Source organism: Hippopotamus amphibius, chromosome 4, assembly GCF_030028045.1.
Source record: "Hippopotamus amphibius kiboko isolate mHipAmp2 chromosome 4, mHipAmp2.hap2, whole genome shotgun sequence".
Lineage (NCBI taxonomy): Eukaryota > Metazoa > Chordata > Mammalia > Artiodactyla > Hippopotamidae > Hippopotamus > Hippopotamus amphibius.
Genome location: NC_080189.1, coordinates 45,447,054 through 45,469,830, shown reverse-complemented (window position 1 = coordinate 45,469,830; position 22,777 = coordinate 45,447,054). Strand labels below are relative to the sequence as shown.

Genomic DNA, 22,777 nt, shown 5'->3' with positions numbered 1-22,777 from the left:
TCTTCCTTCAGTAGAATCAGGAGAATTTATTTAGCATAGCATCAGATATAAATTAGACCCTGGCCATTGGTAACAACTAAATCTTCAGGAAGGGAAATAGATCTGTCTCTCTTTGCCTCCAAAAAGATAGAATGGAAATAAGATTTCCTTCAGAAGTTAGGAACTGCTTGTGGTTATCTTTTGCTTTTTTTTAATTCTAAAAGCAATCATTTAAAAATAAATACAATTTACTTAAAAGTAAATGATAATATCTTCAACTTATTGTCAGCTTGTTTAGAAAAAGCATTCTGTATACACATGCAACAGAAATAAAGCACATGTGGCCAAAACATTAGCAGTTTGTGCATATAGATGAAAGTTATGAGTGTTCGAATTCTTTCAAATTTTCTGTAAGTTTGAAGAAAAAAAAAAAGATGGTGGAAAAAATTAACAGGGATATTCCTTTATTTCCAATCCCCAACCCTATTCACCTTCCAGAGATAAAACCTCTATTAAAGGTTTTTTTCAAGCATTTTTTTAAAATAAATTTATTTATTTATTTTATTGGCTGTATTGGGTCTTCGTTGCTGCACACGGTTTTTCTCTAGTTGCGGCTAGCAGGGGCTACTCTTCGTTGTGGTACAGGGCTTCTCATTGTGGTGGCCTCTCTTGTTGCAGAGTATGCGCTCTAGGCGCGTGGGCTTCAGTAGTTGCAGCACATGGGCTCAATAGTTGTGGATCACGGGCTCTAGAGCGCAGGCTCAATAGTTGTGGCGCACCGGCTTAGTTGCTCCGCCGCATGTGGTATCTTCCTGGGGCAGGGATCGAACCCATGTCCCCTGCATTGGCAGGCAGATTCTTACCCACTGCGCCACCTAGGAAGTCCTCAAGCATGTTTTTTAATCCATTTGCAAAGATGTACTGTATAATTGTTTGCATAAATGGAATCACAGTATAAGTAGGATTATACTATATTTACTGAATGCTGCTTGCTTTTTAAATTTAATAGTATGTATTAACTTTATTTTTCTTCTGTTACCGCAAACAACACAAATTTGAGTTCTGAAAGTCAGAAATCTGAAATGAGTTTCACTAGGCTAAAATCAAGATGCTGGCAGCTCTGCATTTCTTCAGGGTGCTCTATGGGAGAATCAGTTTTCTTGCCTTTTCCAGCTTCTAGAGGTCACATGCATTCCTTAGCTCATGGCCCCTTCCTTCATCTTCAAAGCATCTTGAAGCATAGCATCTTCAAGTATCTCTTGACTCTGTCTCTTCTGCCTCTCTAAGGACCCTTGTGATTACATTGGGACCGCCTGGATGATCCCCATCTGGAGGTAATCTTATCTGCAGTGTCCCTCTTGCATTGTAAGGCAACATTGACAGATTCTAGGGATTAGGAGATGGACATGTCTGGAGGGCTGTTACTTTACCTACTGTACAGTATATCATACCTATCTTGCTTTGTCTTATATATATAAATCTACCATTCTTTTTAACAGCTGGATAGAATTGCTGTAAAATTTATTTGACCAATCTTCTGATGAATAGTTATGTTTCCAGCTTTTATGCTTCAAAAAGTCATGTTGCTATGAACATTTTTGTACTTGTTCATGTGAATATCTATGTGTATTCGTGGGATAAATTCCTAAAGCTGGACTTAAGTCAGAGTAAATGTATTATTGATTTGATAATACTGCCAAGTAGCCATCCAAACTGCTGTACCAGTTTACAGTCCCACAGCCAAGCCCCATACTCTTGTCAACACAAAATATGAGTAATCTTTTTCATGTTTTTCGGTAATGAGTGAAAATTTTATTATTTCAAATTGCATTTCCAGGTTTAAATAAGAGGTTGAGCATTTTTTTTTTTTAAAGAACTTTTCTTGAGATATAATTGATGTACAATAAACTGCATATATTTGAAGTGTACAATTTGATTTTTTTTCTTATTAGCAATGTATATATGGCGATCCCAATCTCCCTGAGCATTGTTGTACTAGTTTCTTTTGGAATTTTCTACGTTAAACTTGTCGAATGAAAAAAAAACGCATGGTGTGAGAGTTGTGAGTTAAGTTTTCTTTGGGGCAAAATGAGGACCATAGCCCAGGAGACAGCCTCTCAGAGAGCTCTGAGGAAGGTAGCGGGGGAGGTCAGTGCACGTGTGATTTTGGCAGAGGGTTGCTGCGAGTCACAAGGAGCAGATGTCTCTGTGAATGGTTTTAGTGCTTTTCCAGTTATGAGAAGATGCAAGAAATTGGGCTTATAAAATCTTCTCCTGAAAATATCTTTCTGAAGGCCCGTTCTCTCAGTTTTCCACAGAGCACACAGTGCCTCATTGCAGGCACTGAACTCCTTTCAGGGTGTGTTGAAGGTCAGTGACTGCAGTGGTTGGTGACCTAATCCTTGTAGAGGCAGACTGCAAGTGCTCATTTTTAGTTGGCAAACTTTTTGGGTCCTAAAGGGCAACATACTAAATGATGTACTTGTGAGTAGTTGAGTCTGTGATGTTAATATTTATTTAAAAGCATGTTTATTCCATACTAAATGCTTTATAAATTAATATCTATACATAAAAACTAGTGGTTTTCCAAAAGAAATGATTTTGTAATAATTACCAGAACTTCTTATAAGTATTATTGATATATATTGGACTTTAGTGTTTACATAAAATACAATAACTTATTTCCCTGTTTCTTTTTTTTTTTTTTTCTCCTGTTAAAGCAGGAATTCTGAGTTGGGTTTTTTTTTTCAGCTCTGTAACTACCAGTTTCATAGCATCAGCTTTGTATTTATGTCTCTCCCCCTGTGGCACATCTTGCCTTCCCTTACACTTCTGAGAATTGCCCATCTAAAACCAGTATGATAGATACGTAGAGAAGATACAGAGAAATGTGAATGTTGATTATTTATGCCCAGCCTTCAGTGAATTGATGTTAAATAACTGATGTTTGAGAGAAAGTTTTAGTCCATAATCCAAACCTTTTAAAAATCCTTTCAAACTGAAACGTTGATTGCTTCTGGAGGTTGGGGGGCAGGGAAATGTAAACATTTTCGATATGCAACTAGATCACCTGTTAAAAATAATCATTTTTAAAGCCCTTTTATAACCAGCTCTCATGGCACCTTGATTACCTTGAAATGTGGGAAAATTTGAGCCATCATGTCTTTCCACATTAAAGATGGGATCTAAAAGTGATTCTCATCCATATATTGTTCCAACTTTAGTGTATTTATTACTAATGCAGTGCAGACTCCTGCTTAAATATACTTTGAAAGAAAATTAAACATAAGACACCTAGAACTTCCAAGTCAGTGTGATAACGCAAGTCCCCAGCATTTGATTCTGCCTTCCTTTCCAAAGGTCTCATTGAAATAACAAAAAGAAACAGAAGCAAAGGGAAAATGCTAGTAAACTTGGGGAATGCCAGAAACTGGGGGCTTATACTAAAAACTTCATTATTTCTACAAGACACAGTATTAGACTTCATTGATCAGTTCTCAGTCTTGGGGAAAAAAATAACATGAACTGGTGGTTAATGCCCGCTCACCCCTCCCCTCCCCGCAACAACCCATCAAAACCATAAGCTCAAAGCTTCAAGTATTGGGAGTCAATTGATGGGAAGCAAATCTAGCTCTTGGCTCAACTTCTCTGTGTCCTTTGTTGGATCTCTCCTACTCAGTTCAGGAGGATATTGACTTTTCTCAGGGCCCCATGTCTCCAGTTACCATCAATTTGATAACAACTCCCAAAGGTACATCTCCAATCCAGTCACTACCACCACTACCCCCTACCCTCGTGCACATAAAAATTAAACTCCTTTAAATTAAAAAGGGGGAAAGGCTTACCATTTTTTTTCTCCTCTTCCTCCTTTTTTCTTTTTCCGCATCTGTACCATAGGTTTGCTGATATTATCAGATGTCATCAGCAAGTGTGGCTTATCCTTACTTCTATCATTCAGAGTTTGAAAGCATTTTTGTCTATCAGGATATAATGCTCCCTTTGATCATCAACCTATTGGCTAACATTCCTTACCATTTTAGGTCGAATTCTCTTACCCGCCCCTGATTCCAGGAGATGGACATGACAGTCACACTCTACCTGAAGAATGGAAGTATTTGCCCTTCCTTGCCTTACCAGATGGTGCACACAACTACCAAGAAGGTATGTAAACAGACAGTGGAGCAATCAATAGGTGCCTTTTTAAAAAATTTGCCAAGACATCTTAGAGTCTAAGTGCTTTGGTAATGCAAGACCTTTGGCCTATTGTGACTGTTCTAGTTAGTCATATACTAGAGGATCTGCAGAGGAGTGCCAGGCTTATATTGGTAGTGGGTGGTGAACACTGGCCACTCCTTTGCCAAGAACCCTGGCCAAAGTCAGTGATTAGCCATATTAGGACATCTGCTACTGGTAGCACTTTCTGCATTTAAACTTCAGACTCCGCTCAGAGACAAACTAAGCTTTACCTGCACCAGCTGCAGATTGGAGCTCTAGCTACAAGTTTACTAGCTTCATCCTCCAATGCCCACCTGAAAACAGCTGGGATTGGTTCTCCACCCCTGGAGCATTGCCACTACAGTGCTCCGCTTAGAAGTTTGCTTGCATGCATGGGGAGCATGTCAACACCCTCAAAGAAAGCGATGATGTGACGTTAGTACTGAGTGTCCTATCACGCTATAAATAAGTGCTTTGAATGGCTTAATGAAGAAATATACTTTATCATGGTATTAGAGGCTCTACCAAGACACAAGATTAAACTTGGTTTGGTTACTTGTTTTTCTAATATTTATTAATTTTTGTATGAAATGAAGCAAATATTACTATGCAGTTGAACATAAAATTTAAATGCTATATTTTTAACCTCACAAATAATTTTTTAAACTTCTTTATTATGAAAGCTTTTAAACATACAGAAAAATTGGAAGAACAGTAAATATTACACAAATTTTCTTTATATGTGTGTATGGTTTTGCCTATACTATTTGAAAGTCTGTTGCAAACATCATGGCACTTTAAATCTTCAGCCTGCATCTTCTAAAAAGATCATTCCCCAGGATGACTTTCGATTCTGACCTTTACCACAGCTAAGAGATTTAACAGTAATTCCATGATACCATCTCATATCCAGTCTACATTAAAATTTCCCCAATTGTCCCAAGGACTTTTAATCCATTCAGAATTTATGTGTTGCCTTTGGTTTGTATGATTTTTTACTTTCTTTTTCTCTGGAATAATCCTGTGTAATAAAGTATTGTCTCTGAAAAGTGATCATGGTCTCAGTTCGACCTGTTATAATTCAGCCTCTTGGGCTTTTTTGATGAGTGTACACTGGAAGGCAGTGAGAGGAATTCTAAGAAGCCAGTGGTTGTGATGCTGGAAATAAGTCTGACATGGGTTCCTTGTTACTTCATCATTTTTGTTTAAGTGATTGCATTATAATAATGTCAAAGTTCATTATTCATACTGGTAATCCACTTTGGTATTGACCTTTTTTTCTGTATATCTCTTAGATACTGTGTTTTTTCACTTGCCACCCAGAAATGGAAATGGAGCCACTGTATATGGTATCTCTTGCTATCGACAGATTGAAGCCAAGGTAAAAGTTAAAATGAACAACAACCAAAAACACTCAAAAATTCTTTAAGTGTTGGCCACGTAAGATGTAGAATTTGGGGAAATACATAGTTTTTATTTTTCATGTGGTACCTGTGATATTGTTTTAAATTTTTATAAACTGTGTAGCTGTTTTCTCTGTAGTACTGTTTATTCACATGAATGTTGTTCTAAGTTGACATGGGTGACTAATTAATTTGTATCGTATAATATTTTGTACATTGTTTTTAGATAGTGATACCTAAATTATCCATTTGTCTTCAAAATACTGTATTTCAGTTTCGTGGTGTCCTTGAATTTTCTATTTCTAAAGTTTGGTATGTAACTTTAAAGTGGAATGGTAGTGAGTGTTGTATTTTTTTTTTTAAGGAGCTTTCTAGAAGTAATGGAAAGTACTTACGGTAGCTGCAAACTACTCACAAATTATCTTAATTATCTGTAACTAAGATTGTGATCATTCTCAAACTTACCTGCCCGCTTGATACCTAATTTACTATAATAGCTCTAATGAATAAATTCAAATAAACCAAGATGGGTAGCTTCCCCTTTCCTGGTTGGCTTCTGAGCAACATCATTCTTTTTGTGGTGGGTATACCTCTTCTGAGTAAAGATCTCTTTCCTCTTGTGAAATCATTAATACTCTGAAGTAGTAGTAAGCTCTTCTCAGCCTCAGCTGCACGTTGGAATCACCTGGTGAGCTTTAGATACCAGGGATGACTGGGGGCTAACCCCAGAGATTCTGATTCGATGTTCTGGGCATCCGGAGTATTAAAAGCTCCCCAGGTGATGCTAATATGTATCCGAGACTATGAACCACTGCTCTAAAACAATGGTTTTTAACCAGAACTACCTGGAGGTTTTTTTTCTTTTTCTTTTTGGCCCACTGCGCAGCCTGCAGGATCTTAGTTCCCCAACCAGGGATTGAACCCATGCCCCCTGAAACAGGGAGTCCTAACCACTGGACCACCAGGGAATTTCCAGAGACTTTTTTTTTTTTAATTTAAGTATACTTGCCAGGCCTTTCCTTCTACGGACTTGATTAGAACCTCTGGTAGTAGATTCTAGGCAGTTACAAAGTTTTAAAAGCTTCCTTGGGTAGGTAATTAACTTAGTCTTTAAAAATTTTAACTTTTATAATGATCGTTTCAAACACGCAGATAAACTAAAAGAATTGTACAGTAAACACCTGTACACCCATCATCTACGTTCAACTGTTGTTAATGTTTTACCACATTTGCTCTGTGTGTGTGTGTTTCTCTGAACCATTTGAAAGTAAACTGCACGAATAAATTCCAGCGTACCCAAAGTAGTTAACTACCGTAAAATAACCCTCCGTGCACAGAGCCTGGAACATAGGACACACACAGTAAATGTTTGTGGTTCAAATGAATAACTGAATTTAAAGATAAAGAAACCTGAGAATAATTATGCATTTGTGATTTCTTCATGTACTGTTACCTTTACATACTATTAGATGAGATGAATTGAGCTGCTGCCCTTTCTTGGAAGTCTGTTCCTTTTACTACCTCTTAGCCCCTGTACGTTTTTTTTGTTTTGTTATAATGGATTTTTAAATTTTTATAAAGTGTACAATTTGATATTTTTTTTATTAGTACCCCCTGTACGTTATATAACCACTAGTAAAATTATTTCTTCAATGTTAATTGTCATTAACAACAGCTCTTATGCTCTGCCTAGACAGCCTTTAAGTGGCATTTCATACTGCCTGTCTCCCTCACCTCCTGAGTCTGACCCACTACAGAGTATATTGGGGTTGCCAATTTCTCCAAGTTGTTCTCACCTCATCTGATAACCAGACAGATAAACCAGACATCAGAGGGCCCTAAAGCCTAGGAGAAAGCCTTTCATTCCCTTTGAACAAAGGTGAGACCCGATGGATGAATCCTATCAAGGTAAAGAGGTAGAAACAGATTGAGGAAAGGCTCTATTCTTGATGTAATTTAATGATGAAATCATCAGTCCTCAGGCAGCTGAAGAGACGGAGGCCCCATGGTCCTCAGAACAGATCCAAGGAGGTGTCAGGCAGTGCACTAGAGGGGGAGGAGTCATTCTTACTGCCCTCACAGCCTTCCCTGAGGTTGATCAAGTCTTGTTTCCTACTAGCAGAGAACTGCAGAAATCTCATGTGGTCACCCTCAGAATCGCCGAGGCTTGAGTGATGGCTCAGGGCTGGGCCACAATACAATACAGGTGTGCCAGGATAGACTCCAGCAGCGGAGAATAAGCAGCTTAACAAGACTGCTGACAATTCTTCCATCTCTGGAGAAACGAGCAGTGAACTGTCCCCTTCTCACCAGAAACATGAGTTTCTGAAAGGGGTGTCCATTTTTCTTTTTAAATGATCCCTTGATTATTTACTTATTTATTCATTCATTCATTCATTGATTTTATTTTTATTTATTGGCTGTGTTGGGTCTTCGTTATTGCATGCGGGCTTTCTCCAGTTGGCGGTGAGCGGGGGCTACTCTTTGTTGTGGTGCGTGGTCTTCTCATTGCGGAGGCTTCTTTTGTTGCGGAGCACGGGCTCTCGGCGCACAGGCTTCAGTAGTTGCAGCACATAGGCTCATTAGTTGTGGCTCACAGCCTCTAGAGCTCAGGCTCAGTAGTTGTGGAGCATGGGCTTAGTTGCTCCACGGCATGTGGATCTTCCCGTGTCCCCCGCATTGGCAGGCAGATACTTAACCACTGTGGTACCAGGGAAGCCCGGGGTGTCCATTTTAAAACCAGAATGAAGCATGACTGGTTTGCATTATGGATGTGGCAATTTACACATGAAGGAATCTCCCCCAGGCTGTAAATTCCTTGAAAGTAGAGATTTTCTCTCACTGTTATATTCCCATTGCCTTCCAGATTCTGGCACAGAGTGCCCTGGCTGGCACTTATTCATGCAATAAATGAATTTATTCTAAAGATTCTCAATAAGTACTTTTAGTTAATTAAGTGCAAGATATTTTTTATCTGATTTCTGTTTTATATTGAAAAATGATGATTTTTAAATATTTCCATGAAGTATTTTTAATAATGACTTTGTTTATAACAGGCATTGAAAGTACGGCAAGCAGATGTCACCAGAGAGACTGTGCAGAAAAGTGTTTGTGTTCTAAGCAAGCTGGTAAGAGACCAGATAACCTGTTAATATCAAACAATCATGGCAGCTTTTTATTTGAGGACAAAGCATTATTAGAATGAGGAGAGGCTTATGAAAACAATGATATATTAAAATTGGGGGCTTATTGTTAATGCTCTTGCAGCTCCTCTTTGCCTTTCACCAGGTTCGTTCTTACTTCTTCTCTGCCCAAAACTAGATAAGAGGGAGGAAATCTAATAGATCAGCTTTGGGGAAAAAGGTTGATACTTGACCAAAATGAGGCATCTCATGTATCCAGTTTTCTTTTGTTCTCAAGACTGTGGATAAGTAATATTTTACTGAAATTCAAAGTATAATTACTCAGATTTTATTGACAATACAAAAGTGCATGGCTCTTTGCAGTGAAAAATTGTATCCCTAATTTCCTCTTTAAAAATGTTCGAGGAACCTGGTGTACCCCCCAAAAAAAATAAAAAATAAAAAATAAAAATAAAAAAAATGTTTGAGGAAAGGAAATGACATGATGATTGTACTGTAACAGTACTTTAAAATTGTTTATTCTCTGTACAAGTTGATCAGATACAAGTATATAATTATTTTAACTTTTTAGTTTTATTTTTTTAAGAACTTTTATTGAGATATAATTGACATACCTAAACTGCATATATTTAAAGTGTACAATTTGATTTTTTTTTCTTATTAGTAATGTATATATGGCAACCGCAATCTCCCAATTCATCCCACCCCATTCCCCACCTCGCCCTTTCACCCTTGGTGTCCATATGTTTGTTCTCTACATCTGTGTCTTTGTCTTGCAAACCAGTTGATCTGTACCATTTTTCTGTAGTCCACATATATGCGTTAATGTACAATATTTGTTTTTCTCTTTCTGACTTCACTCTGTATGACAGTCTCTAGGTCTGTGTCTCTACAAATGTCCCAGTTTCATTCCTTTTTATGGCTGGGTAATACTCCATTGTATGTATGTACCACATCTTCTTTATTCATTCATCTGTTGATGGACGTTTAGGTTGCTTCCATGACCTGGCTATTGTAAATAGTGCTGCAATGAACATTGGGGTGCATGTATCTTTGAATTATGGTTTTCTCTGGGTATATGCCCAATAGTGGGATTGCTGGGTCATATGGTAGTTCTATTTTTAGTTTTTCAAGGAACCTCCACACTATTCTCCATAGTGGCTATATCAATTTACATTCCCACCGACAGTGCAAGAGGGTTCCCTTTTCAATTTTTTAGTTTTAAAAAGAGGATATATAACATTCCTTATTCTTCATAGCCCTCTCCATTAAGTCATCTGTGATGTTCCATTTGTGTTACTAATGGGGTAATAACACCTTTACCAGTAATACCAGGTACCTAGTTCTACATGTAAAATACAGTCCCCCCAACTCCCTTTGTAGGGAAAAAAAATCTAGATCTCCATCATATTAATTATCTTAGATCTATATGATTACTGAATATGAATGTTTCTGCAGTTAACCTAATGCAAAATCGAGAATATTTTGTTAGCGTGGTCACTAACAAACTGTGGTTTTATTTAATTGTTTCTTCTGCAGTTGTCAAATTTCTTATATCTACAGACAATTTAAATGTAGTTTGCTTAGTATTAAGCTTTTAAAAAAAAACTAAGTAATAATAATTTAATACTGTAGGCCTTCCTGATAAGATTTTGAGGATCAGGATATTTCTTCCAAGATAGTAATCTTAAATATAGGGCAAGAATAATCTCCTAGAAAAGGAATGGTTGTAAAAGACTTCAGTATCAGAAAATTGGTAAATTGCTAGTCTGATTCCTGTACACAGGTTCTAGGAGCGTAGCCCGAAAAAATATACATCAGTAAATAATTTTTTTTATACTGAACCAGATGACCAGAGAATAGGAGTGCTGAATATTGAACGAACACATGTTGAAAGTCTAACTGAATAATCATTCTTCAAAGGACAGTAATAATAAGTGACATTTATCAAGTTCCTTTATGTCAAATATTCTATACCAGGCGCTTTTTAGATATAGTTGTCATTTTAATCCTCATAAAGAGAGATCTAAGTATTTACTGTTTTTGTTTCACACATAAAGATATATATCAGAGAAAAAAATGTGTAAATCTCATACACATGTAATTGCTAACAATAAAACTGGGGTGAAAAATCTAGTTTTATCAGGCAGATAAAACAGGCAGGGGGATGGAGAGAGTTAGCTCACACAAAAACCTTTGGTGGCTCATAGTGCATTTTAGTCTATATATAAAAATATATTTAGATAGAAATAATGATATATTAACTGGGATTTTGGGGGGAGAAAACCATTCCAGTATAACTTGTATTAACTAACTAGGGTATATATATTCAGCATTAGTCTTGCATCCTAAAAAGGATATAGAAACCAGAAAACATCTAGAAAGAACATAAAAGGATGGAAATGGTAGGAAGAGGGTTTTAAATAGAGAAATAAGAATTAAGGAGTAACTTTGTTCAGATATACAGAAGAATATTACGTAGGATATTATAAAGAACACAGACTAGTTGTTTTAAGGCTTTATAGAGAGCAAAAAAAGGGGAAAATGAACTTAAATTTAGTCATGAATGCCCAGCTCGAGATAAGAACTAGTGCTAGAAGGATGATTAAATGTCACCACAACATAGCAGAACAGTGTGCAGAATTATATGTTTTAAATTCTATGATGATAATGGCTAATATTTAAGTGCTTTCTGTATGTCACTCTAGAAAGTGCTTTTACCTGTGCTATTTAATTCTGAGAAAGCCCCAGTAAGATGTACTGTCTTTTCGTATACCCATGTCCACATCAACCAGCAGACATGGAGAGGTTAAGTGCCCAGAGTTATGTGGCCGAGTGCCCGGAGCAAGACCCAGAAGGTCTGTGCCCACATTCTCAACCCAGTGCTCTGAGTAGGTCAGACACTTTGCAACTGCAGCCCAAGAGCTAGACCATGACTTAACGTTCAGCTGTGAATAATAAGATGCTAAAGTTGTCAGTAACTTTTTCCTTCCTGGTCTTACCAGGTTAAAAAGTTGTGGGGTATTTGTCTGTTTTTTTACTATTATCAAATTAATGGTAAATTCTCTTTTTTTCTTTAAGCCTCTCTATGGCTTACTTCAAGCAAAACTTCAACTTATTACACATGCATATTTTGAAGAGAAGGATTTTTCCCAAATTTCCATTCTAAAGGTAACTTCATCGCCTCCGTAAATGTTTTTGAAGACAGATTCATAAATCAAGTAGATCTTTAATATTGTGAAAGATAATCATGTATTAGCTTAAGAAAGACATTCTTCTTTGAAAATAACATTGAAAGGCCAAGGATCTGTCCAAAATGTACAGTTCATACTTGTTAAATTTAATGACACCATCTTTTGTTAGAAAATAATGGATAATAGCCCTTTTGCTATGGCATTGCTTCTCTACATCTATTATCTTATTAATACACTGCACAGTATGTTTATATATCATGTTTTTGTATCCTAGCTCCCATACTAAAAAACACGGAAGAGCCACATGGCTGTTTTACTCAGGATGGACAATACGTTTTTCTTGAGGCTGCCATGAATGTATAGAACATGAATCTCTCCTGGATTCTAATGAGAGTAGGACAGTTAATTATTTCGCAAAGAAGTAGAGGGAATTTATCCTAGGAATCCATACCACCATGGAAATGAATCAAGCTCTAAAATGCAGCAGAAGAGAAGGAAGGATTGCAGGAAACTGACAAGGTTTCAGAAAGACAAAACTGCCTCAATTAGAGAATGAATTTTCCCCTGGTCACCCTACTTCAAATTCAGTGCCTAAAATGATAATAAAGTGTTCTAAACTGAATCTGTGTTTTATAGGAGCTCTATGAACATATGAACAGTTCCCTGGGAGGAACTTCATTAGAAGGATCCCAAGTGTATCTTGGTAAGTGCCTTTTTTACAAGTCAGAGGAAATGCTCTCACTTCTTTTTGTTTGGCACTCTGAGTTGCGTGTAAGACTTCATGATTAGAATTACATTTCTGTATGGGATCTAAATTCTCCAAAATTTGATGCTGCTGCTTCCTTAAATATCTTCTTAGACAGTATCTGTATTAAGAAGGGTTGTAACATAGTTGTACCAAAATTTACAACTATTATTGTATAAGGCAAATTCCTGCTTTTCAGGATAGTAAAAGTCTTGATCACATAGTGATTTATGTTCACTTGGTTCCCATTTTAGCATGAAGTAGCCAAACTGTGGTAGTTCACTTTTGCAATCCTATGTGTAATGTAAGCTGGTTACAAAGCTTCTATTCTGAGAATGTATTTTTCCCTAAATTAATTTTTCTTGTCTTATGGTAGATGATCAGAGAAGACTGTTATTCAGAAATAATAGCCTATATGGTGTAGTGACCAAAAACCATGTTTAAATGATTGACTGCCACTGTAGTACAAGCTTCATAATTTCTAAACTTGTGTGATTTGTAAGATGGCTGTAAAATAGGGAGTGTTAGAGCTGCACGGCCACAACACGAGCCACTAGCCACATGTGACTGTATTTAGATTAGAATTAATAGAAATTAAATAAAATTTAAAAATCAGTTTTTCAATCACACTTGCCATATTTCAAGTGCTCAGTGGCCACATATGGCTACAGTGCAGATTTGGAACATTTCCATTATTGCAAAAGTTCTAACAGACCGTGTTGTTTGACTGTTAACAGTATTTGATAAATTCTAATTATCTGTGTACATAATGAGATATTACATAAATATTTAAATATTTGCATATTCCTACTTTTTACCTGCCCTTCTTTTGAGGACGTTAAAACTTTCTTTGACAAAAGCAGTAGGTTGTAGTCACAAATTAGCTTTTTTTTTCTCTTAATATTATAGGTCTATCTCCTCGAGATCTTGTGCTTCATTTTCGACACAAGGTATGATACCTTATTTAATTTATGATGTACTAAAATTATTTAACTGGGCAAATTCCATGAGCTGCATGGCCTAATGCAGACTGTGACATCACCATGTTTTAGTTTTTCTGAGATAGTTGTCATAATGATAACAAAGTTTAAAGTGTTGGTAGTTCTTATATGATAGAAATTTCTAAAAGTACACAAATAGTGTCTGTTTATTTCTGTGCAGGATAGGATCCTTTTTTCTATGGTCTTTGTAATTTCATATATTATGAAATTAGAGTGGAAAGAAACATGTTTTGCTTTATTTTTTTCTTTTCCATTATGGTTTATTACAAGATATTGAGTATAGTTCCCTGTGCTATACAGTAGGACCTTGTTTATCCATTCTGTATATAATAGCTTGCATTTACCAATCCCAAATTCCCAATTCACTCCTCCCCCCTACACACAAGTCTGGCAACCACAAATCTGTTCTCTGTGTCTGTTAGCGTATTTCATGGATGAGTTCATTTATGTCATATTTTCGATTCCACGTATAAGTGATATCATATGGCATTTGTCTTTCTCTTTCTGACTTACTTCACCTAGTATGATAATCTCTAGGTCCATCCATATTGCTGCAGATAGCATTATTTCATTCTTTTTTATGGCTGAGTAGTATTCCATTGTGTGTGTGTGTGTATCAAATCTGAAAGAAACGTGTTTTAATCTTGCAGAATATTTTTTATGTTACCCTGAGAGTGAAACATTTTCCAGTAAAATCTCTATACTTAAATCTTCTGATCTTTCATCTTAAAGCATCTGTTGCATGGGACATACACACATTGATCATTCACTTAACAGATATAGTGAGTGTCTGCTTTGTGAATGCCCCAGACATCCAGAAGGAAACGAATAGTACCTTTACTTTAAGGAACTTGCAGATATTTTAGGAAAAAATGGCACAACTTCTTCCAAAAGGTGCAATTTGATAGCAATTTAAGTGGTACTCACATTTTTAGAGGACACAGATGTTTAATTTCTCTGTATAACTTCTTAATTTTCAAAGTATTCTTTAAAGCACTAGAATTATTTAATATTACTGATTCAATATACTTGGAATGAGGAGGGGCAAAGGCAAATGAAAAATAAGCTTGAGTTTCTTATTTTAATTTTTTTTTTCTTTCTTTAGGTCCTAATCCTGTTTAAACTAATTCTTCTTGAAAAAAAGGTGAGATTTGGATGTTTGGAATATTTAGCATTTATTGACTAATGATAAAGTGTAAATTAAGACTTTTTTGGCTATCAAATTATGGCAGGCTAAAGCACATTTTCTTGTCCACTACTATAGAAGTGTAAATTCATGCAGTCTTTTCTGGGGGCAGTTTGATAATATTAGTTATCAGAATGGTGTAGACTATAGGTAACAGAAAACTCGATTGATTGATTGCCTTGCCGTGTAGCATAAGGGATCTTAGTTACCCTACCAGGGATCAAATCCATGTCCCCTGCATTAGAAACACAGAGTCTTAACTACTGGACCACAAAGCAAGTCCTGAAAACTCAATTTAAATTGACTTAAAAAAGAAGGAAAGGTATTGGCTCGCTTCAGACTTGAGAGTGGATTGACTGAATGATTCAACAATATAATTATCTAGATTTTCTCTGTCTCTTTGCTCTGCAGTCCACGTTGCTAGCTTTATCTTGAGCCTAACTTCCCTTGTAGTGTAGGATAACTGCCAACAGTAATTGAGCTATATGCTTCCTTAGCTATAACTGGTGGCAGAGATAATACTTCTTCCCAAACCATTTAATAAGAATTCTTCCTGTCCATTCCTTTGAACCTATGAGGCCATGTGCTTATGCAGAACCAATAATTGTTGCCAAAGAAATGCCTGTACTGATTGGCTTCAACCTGACTTCCAGACCACTCTAGTACAAAGGGATGAGATTGCCATGATTTTAGATCAAAGATTTAGATAAGGGATTTTAGACCAAGGGTCTACACACTGGGCCCCAGGGCCAAATCTGGTCCACCACCTATTGTAAGTAGTTTTATTGGAATACAGTCACAGCCATTCTTCTAGGTACTGTTTATGGCTGCTTTTGCACTACAGTGGGAGAGTTGAGTAGTTGGGACAGGGACCAAATGGCCCACAAATGAAAAATGCTTGCTGTCTGACCCTCTGTAGAAAAGTTTGCTGACCTCTGGTTTAGACTCACCAGGACCCATCCCTGGATCTGTGGCTCGTTTTATACACCGTGTTACTGTGCCCAGTAGGTAGAGAAGGGGTGGAATGGATGATGGAGAGTCAGCCATTCACAATGTCCAGTTTAGTTTGTTACCATAAAAATGTTCATCCGTTTGGCCCTGTAATTGTCCTCTTAGAGATTTATTTTCCATAATTAATCTGAGTTGACAGAAAGCTCTAAGAGATTCTTTCACAGAGTCGTTTTTAATAATGAGTTATCAGTGAAGAACTAAGTATTGATTTATGTTGTGTATAATCTCCAAACAACAAAAAAGATTCTGGGTGGGTTTTTTTTTATTGCTGTAAGGATGTTTCATGGCATGTTAAGTAAAAAGTTTGTCCAGCTGCATATCAAGCCCATGATTCCAATTTTATAAATAAATATATATATTCATTGAAAAGAGTGGGAGGAAAGACAGCAACCATGTGGTGAGAATATCAGCTATATTTTTAAAAAGGAAATACTTTTCTGTATTCCAGCTTTCTGGATACATATGTATTTTCTCAAACAGAGAAGTAAATTTTTAAAAAGTGAACGACACTAACATGTACTAGTCTCAACCTTTAAAAAAAATTTATGCTTGTAAAATACCCATAACATGTAATTAACCATCTTAACTATGTCTTCCTTGGAGAAATGGCTACCCAAATCCTTTGCCCATTTTTAATCAGGTTTGTTTTTTTTGTTGTTGAGTTGCAGATTTCAAACTTTTTATTGCAACCCATAATAAAGAATGTTTTTCATTGTGCCTACAGCACACGTGGATATATGTATCTGAAACAATATTTTGCAAAGTAATATTTAGCCTAACCACATGCAGTAGCGTTTATGATCAAGTAGACTTTATTTAAGGTGGCAAATCACAGGTATACACTTTCTATATTGATTTGATAAAATAAGGACATCTTTTAATGCAACACTTGGTTCTCTGTGCTTGCAAAGCACTCCTTAAATAAGCAAGGTGTAAGGAGAGCACAGATGATTGTGGGTGCTATGCTTTATCAGATACCACTTAGTGCCACTAAATAATTTAATTGTTTAGAAAAAAAAGTCTTACCTAAGCAACTATATGCTTGTTTTTTCATCTAATTTAATTATCACCAGTGTTAGTTTTAGTGAAATATCTAACTGAACCCTATTCCAGATTTTCTCAGTTTTTATTTTGAAAAATATCAAACCTGCAGGAAAGTTGATAGAGGAATATATAATGAACACTTTTACACCCTTCTTCTGTATTTATGAGTTGTTAACATTTTGCTGCTTTTGCATTACTTTGCTTTATATATGTTCATTTTTCTCCCCGAATCATAATAATTTTAAAGTAATTTGTAGACACCACAGTACTTCATGTACAGTCCATGTTCAGATTTCACCAGATGTCATAATAATGTCCTATAAGCTGGTTACTTTTCTCACTCTAGGGACCAAGAATCATGTATTGCATTGTTAGCTCTCTCTAATCTCAAACAGTTCCACCACCTTGCTCTTTTTTTGTTTCTCTTTGTTTTCATGACATTGGCCTCTTTCTTTTCTTTTCTTTTCTTTTTTCTTTTCTTTTCTTTCTTTCTAGAATCCAGGTTAGTTGTATTATATTTGTCTGATTGTTGTCTTGTGGATAGCTTCAAATTAAACTTTTTTGGCAAGGGTACGATACAGGTGGTGTGTCCTTCTCAGGGCATCACATCAGGTGCCCCATGACTGTTTGTATTATGTGAAATTTGATCATTTGGTTAAGGTGGCGGTTGCCAGGTTTCTTCATATTAGGTACTTGTTTTTTCTCTTTGCAATTAATAGGTAAACTGTGGGATGATAAATTTGAAGCTATGTGAATATCTTGTTGCCCAACAACCTTTCACAATAGTTTTAGCATCCATTGGTAATTTTTACCTGAAGAATGATGGATGCTTGGTGATTTTCTGATTCTATCATAAATTCTATATTTATTAGCTGTTATACTTCTGTAAAGAAGAGTTTTCTCCTCTCCCTTCTTTTCTTTTTTCTTTTTTCAAAGTATCATTGTGGAATCATGGATTTTCTGATTTAATTTTGATTGACTCCATTTCAGGTTCTCTTTTATATTTCTCCAGTGAATAAATTGGTGGGTGCCCTGATGACTGTGTTATCCCTTTTTCCAGGTAAGAGGGTGGCAGTTTATGCTCTTTCTTTTTTTGATTTGTCCTGGACCTTTAAATGATAAAAATTTTCAAGGATGAAGTGGTTAGCATTACCATTCTATTTTATTTTATTTTTTTTACCATTCTATTTTAATATGACATTTTCACTTTGGCAATAGGTTTCTCTTTTGTCTGAGATTTTCTTTTCTTTTTTTTAATTAAAATTTGTGAAAGCATAGCTTATTAAAATTTTTATAGGAGAGTTCCACTATTTAAAGCAGAATACACAACTCTTGTTTTCCTCTATCTTATTATAAGCCAAACTGTTCTCCAATATTGTCCATGTTTTAGGCATGATTGAACATGGTCTCAGCGACAGTTCTCAGTATAGACCCCGAAAGAGTATGTCTGAAGATGCTGGGCTTCAAGAAAGTAATCCCCCTGCAGATGAATCTGTTTCTATGCCTGCTTCTGACATTTCAAATACCAACTTGGAATCTGTCAAGAAAATCATGACAGGAAACCATGGAAGAGATGCTGCCATCAAGACTGAAGAACCTTTATTCCAAGTAGAAGATGACAGCAGCGAAGGCCAGGAACTCAGTGATAGCAATCAATATTTGAAACCTCCTTCTCGCCCATCTCCAGAGTCTTCAGAAAGTGACTGGGAGACCTTGGATCCTAGTGTCCTAGAGGACTCCTCCTTGAAAGAAAGAGAACAGGTGGGGTCAGAACAGAAAAATTCATTTCCAAAGGACTCTTTGTCCTCAGACAGTCCTCCAATTACAGTACAACCTCAAGCTAACACGGGCCAGGTGGTCCTGATACCAGGACTAATTTCCGGTTTGGAAGAGGACCAATATGGCATGCCCCTGGCCATCTTCACAAAGGTAAGGTTTAATGTCCTTTATTAAGGTCCTTAGGATATGACTAAATCATTTTAGAATTTAACTCTTAATATTAAATACATTTTCAGTCTGAAAATTTTTCTTCAAAAGTGTAAAATATGTACTGAATGTGCAGTGCTGTGGCATCTGTGACCATAGTGTAAAGCTACAGAGAATTCAGGGGATTTTGATTGGAAGGAGTTTGGAAACTATGAAGTCACCAATCAGTGTATATGTCTGTTTTTAATTATTCAGGTTTATCTTTGGGTGGGGGGCAGGGGGGAAACAGTCTTGATTACATTTAATGAGTGTATATTAAAATGCTACAACTCCAAAAGCTACAATTTTGTAAGGAAAAAAAAGCTTAGATGGCTAACTTAGTAACCCCTGTAGATATAATATAGTGTTTTGGTTAACTTGCCCTAAAAGCTATTTTCTAATCTTTTTATGAAAAAACATTCAAAGTGTATTTGTGATTTAACTTAAACACAATGTAGTAAATCAAATTGAATCTTTGATTCAGTATCTTATGTCCTAGGATATCATTTTTTTTTTAATAAATTTATTTATTTGTTAGCTGTGTTGGGTCTTCGTTGAGGTACATGGGCTTTCTCTAGTTGTAGCGATTGGGAGCTACTCTTTGTTGCGGTGTGCGGCCTTCTCAGTGCTGTGGTTTCTCTTGTTGTGGAGCACGGGCTCTAGATGTGCGGGCTTCAGTAGTTGCGGCACGTGGCCTCAATAGTTGTGCCTTACAGGCTCTAGGGCGCAGGCTCAGTAGTTGTGGTGCACAGGCTTAGTTGCTCCAAAGCATGTGGAATCTTGCCGGACCAGGGATCAAACCCATGTCCCCTGCATTGGCAGGCGGATTCTTAACCATTACACCACCAGGGAAGTCCAGATATCATTTCTTAATATCAGTAATATTTTAGGATTCTGGAAGCTACATTTGGGTTTTTTGGTTTTTTCATCCTACTCAGGAAAAACTACCTATTTTATTGCCATTTGTGAATTGTTTTTCAAAATGGAGCAGGAGAAACGAAATCCTGTTTCATTTTTTAGTCAAAAAGTATTTACTGCCTTCCTGTGTGCCAAGCCCGTACTAGGTTCTAAATTGCTGAATCCAAGAAAGACAAATACATCTGTCCAGTAACTTGAGCCAAGTTTTATGTTTTTCTCTAAGTACCTTCCTTTATGCCTGAAGTAAAGCTTTATATGGAAAAGAAAATGGATAGTATTGACTAACATGTATTTCTTTTCCACTATGTGATAAATTCTTTCTGGGTTATCCATTTTACAAATAAAGACTTCCCCCAAGTCAGGATTGCTGAAGAGTTAACAGAAAATGCTGTCTTTGTTCATTTTGTGGCCTCTTAGGGGGTGCTGAAATTCTCTTTATTGGTTTCATGATTGAACTAATGCACATTTTCTTAAAACTGGGATTTTGGAGCCCGGGGAGAAAACTCAGGGCTCTCAAACTACTGAGTATACACAATAGCCACAAACTGTGGGTTTTCTGAACTCATATGTGGGTGTCATGACTGCCTATACTTTTTGGAGCCTTTACTTCGCTGCTTCACCCACCCACTTTAATTTTTATCACTGTGGAGATACCAAGAGGAAGGGATTTTGCTTTTGTCTGCCAGGTTGCTGAATTAAAGGCATGTTAATGTGCTCTGTGTGCTGTTAATAAACTGTGTGGCAGAATATTCTCTTTACATTATACCGGTACTGAATATATGATGGGTTGACTACCATCATTGTGGTAAAGTAAACAATTTTTTTTTTGGTTTTATGTTTTATTATATAATGATTAAAATCTAACTTGTTTAATCAGTTTCAAATACAATTGCTAATTCTTTCATGTCAGTAGCTTTAGAATATGAAATATACTTAAAAGTGAATTGCCTTTAGGCTTTTTTTTTTCCTTTTGAAGATCTTAAAAATGCTTGTACAGAAGAACTAGGTTAGCAAAGCATCTTGAAAAGTCATTTCAAAAACAGCCAGAGAGAAGCTTGGATGCCTACACAATATTGCTGAAGTAGCATAACAAGTTTTAAAGAGAATAAGCTGACTGGCCCCCTGACTCAGCATATGAAAACATAAAAACACATTTCTTCATAATAAAACAGGTTTGGAGAGATTCCCCAATTCCAGATTTCCAGTCTTCTCTCTGGCACTTGAAATTGATGGTGCATTTCTTGTCAATCTTAGAGATGAGGCTTATTATGTAAACACTATAGTGTAGATACCAGGTTCTAAAATATGCCTGAACTTTTCCTGAGAGCTAATTTAGGAATGTAGGGAAGAAACTGGGGTGCTGAGTGAGAGGAGGTGGGACTGGAGGCCACTTTCAGATATTGGGTGAGGGGAGCGCAATGAGAGAACCAAAGGAGAAAGAGGAAAATGACAAAATGTATCCGTGTAATATATATGCTCTGCTGACTGTACCACTTTATTTTTATTTTTATTTTTTATTTTTTTTGGGGGGGTACACCAAGTTCAGTCATCTGTTTTTATACACATATCCCCGTATTCCCTCCCTTCCTTGACTCCCCCCCCTCGAGTCCCCCCCACCCTCCCCACCCCAGTCCTCTAAGGCATCTTCCATCCTCGAGTTGGGCTCCCTTTGTTATACAACAACTTCCCACTGACTATCTATTTTACAGTTGGTAGTGTATATATTTGACTGTACCACTTTATAACTAGAGGAAAGTTGAAGGAAAAGGAGAGAAATGGACAAAAGATAAAGAGGAAATTGTGGTAGCTGTTTTCAGATGTGAAAAGACAGCCCTGGGAGCTTTTTTTCTGTCTTTCCCAGATTTTCAATCTTATCTTACTGCTGACAGAGTTCTGAAATTGTCTACACACTGGAGCAAAGCTAGGACAGGCCAGAAAGGACTAGAGCCCTGGGCAGTAGAATTCCCGCTTGTTTTCATCTCATGAGTCAGCTTTCCCCCTCTTTTCCAGTTACAAGGTAATATTTTTTATTTATAAAATAAGCTGTCTTAACCATAAGTGGGACTCTGATGAAAAGTTACCTCAATCTCTAATTGAATAAAAAATGGATTTTTAGTATTTGAGGGATAGGGAAGATTGTTTTAGGTAATCACTAAAAAGGATTTCTTTCAAAGTGGAGTTTTTAACTTTTTTTTTTTAAAGATCAGCATCCACTTCTTAGTTTTTTAAATTAGATGTATGTGTTATGTATTAAATTGCCTCCACCAGAAGATCACTTAATTTAGAATTCTGTTATTTCAATTTGTAACTGTTTTAGTAAAACAATAAATTTAAAAGTATATGTAGTTGGAAACTGAAATTTTTTTTTGCCACATGTATTAAACTGCCTTATATATTGCTCCTGAATTTATAATTCGTTTGCTTGCTTACGGAGTGTCATATTCAAACTTAGGGAACCTAGAAATAACTTGGCTGACTAGCTAAAAAGTAATGGATGCATGTTTTTGAGTTTTATTTCAGTGGCACCATACTTTTTTTTTCTCTCTCTCAACATTGTTTTCAGTTTCATCCATAATTTTGTATGAAATTGTGTATTCTCCCCCTATAGTTTTCTGTTTGGGGCTGTTCTGCAGTTTATCAATTCTGTGGATGGACATCTACATTGTTTCCAGCTTCTGGGTACTACAAATGATGCTTCTATGAAATTCTTATTCAGAAATCTTGGCTGTATATATGCATTTCTTTAGGATTCAATACCTAGAAGTGGGAATACTGGATTATAGGGAATGGGCATGTTAGCTTTACTAGAATAATTCCAAAGTGTTCTCTAAAGTGGTTGTGACAATTTCCATTCGCACAGCAGTGGATGAGAGTTCCCACTGCTTCACGATCTTACCAACACTTGTTATTGTCAAACTCCCTGATATTTAGCCAACCTGATGGTATCTTGTGGCTCTTAGTTTGTAATTTTTT

At 36.4% G+C, this 22,777-nt stretch overlaps 1 protein-coding gene across 1 annotated transcript in view; it reads left to right on the top strand.

Moving 5' to 3' along the window:
• AVL9 (AVL9 cell migration associated) overlaps positions 1 to 22,777 on the top strand; it is a 51,554-nt gene that overhangs the window by 10,789 nt on the left and 17,988 nt on the right. Inside the window, exons 2-10 of the mRNA XM_057732095.1 lie at positions 4,020 to 4,140; positions 5,490 to 5,575; positions 8,654 to 8,725; positions 11,822 to 11,911; positions 12,571 to 12,637; positions 13,589 to 13,629; positions 14,786 to 14,824; positions 17,912 to 17,981; positions 18,312 to 18,850. Coding sequence (XP_057588078.1) covers positions 4,020 to 4,140; positions 5,490 to 5,575; positions 8,654 to 8,725; positions 11,822 to 11,911; positions 12,571 to 12,637; positions 13,589 to 13,629; positions 14,786 to 14,824; positions 17,912 to 17,981; positions 18,312 to 18,850 — 1,125 coding nt within the window. The remainder of the gene's footprint in view (positions 1 to 4,019; positions 4,141 to 5,489; positions 5,576 to 8,653; positions 8,726 to 11,821; positions 11,912 to 12,570; positions 12,638 to 13,588; positions 13,630 to 14,785; positions 14,825 to 17,911; positions 17,982 to 18,311; positions 18,851 to 22,777) is intronic.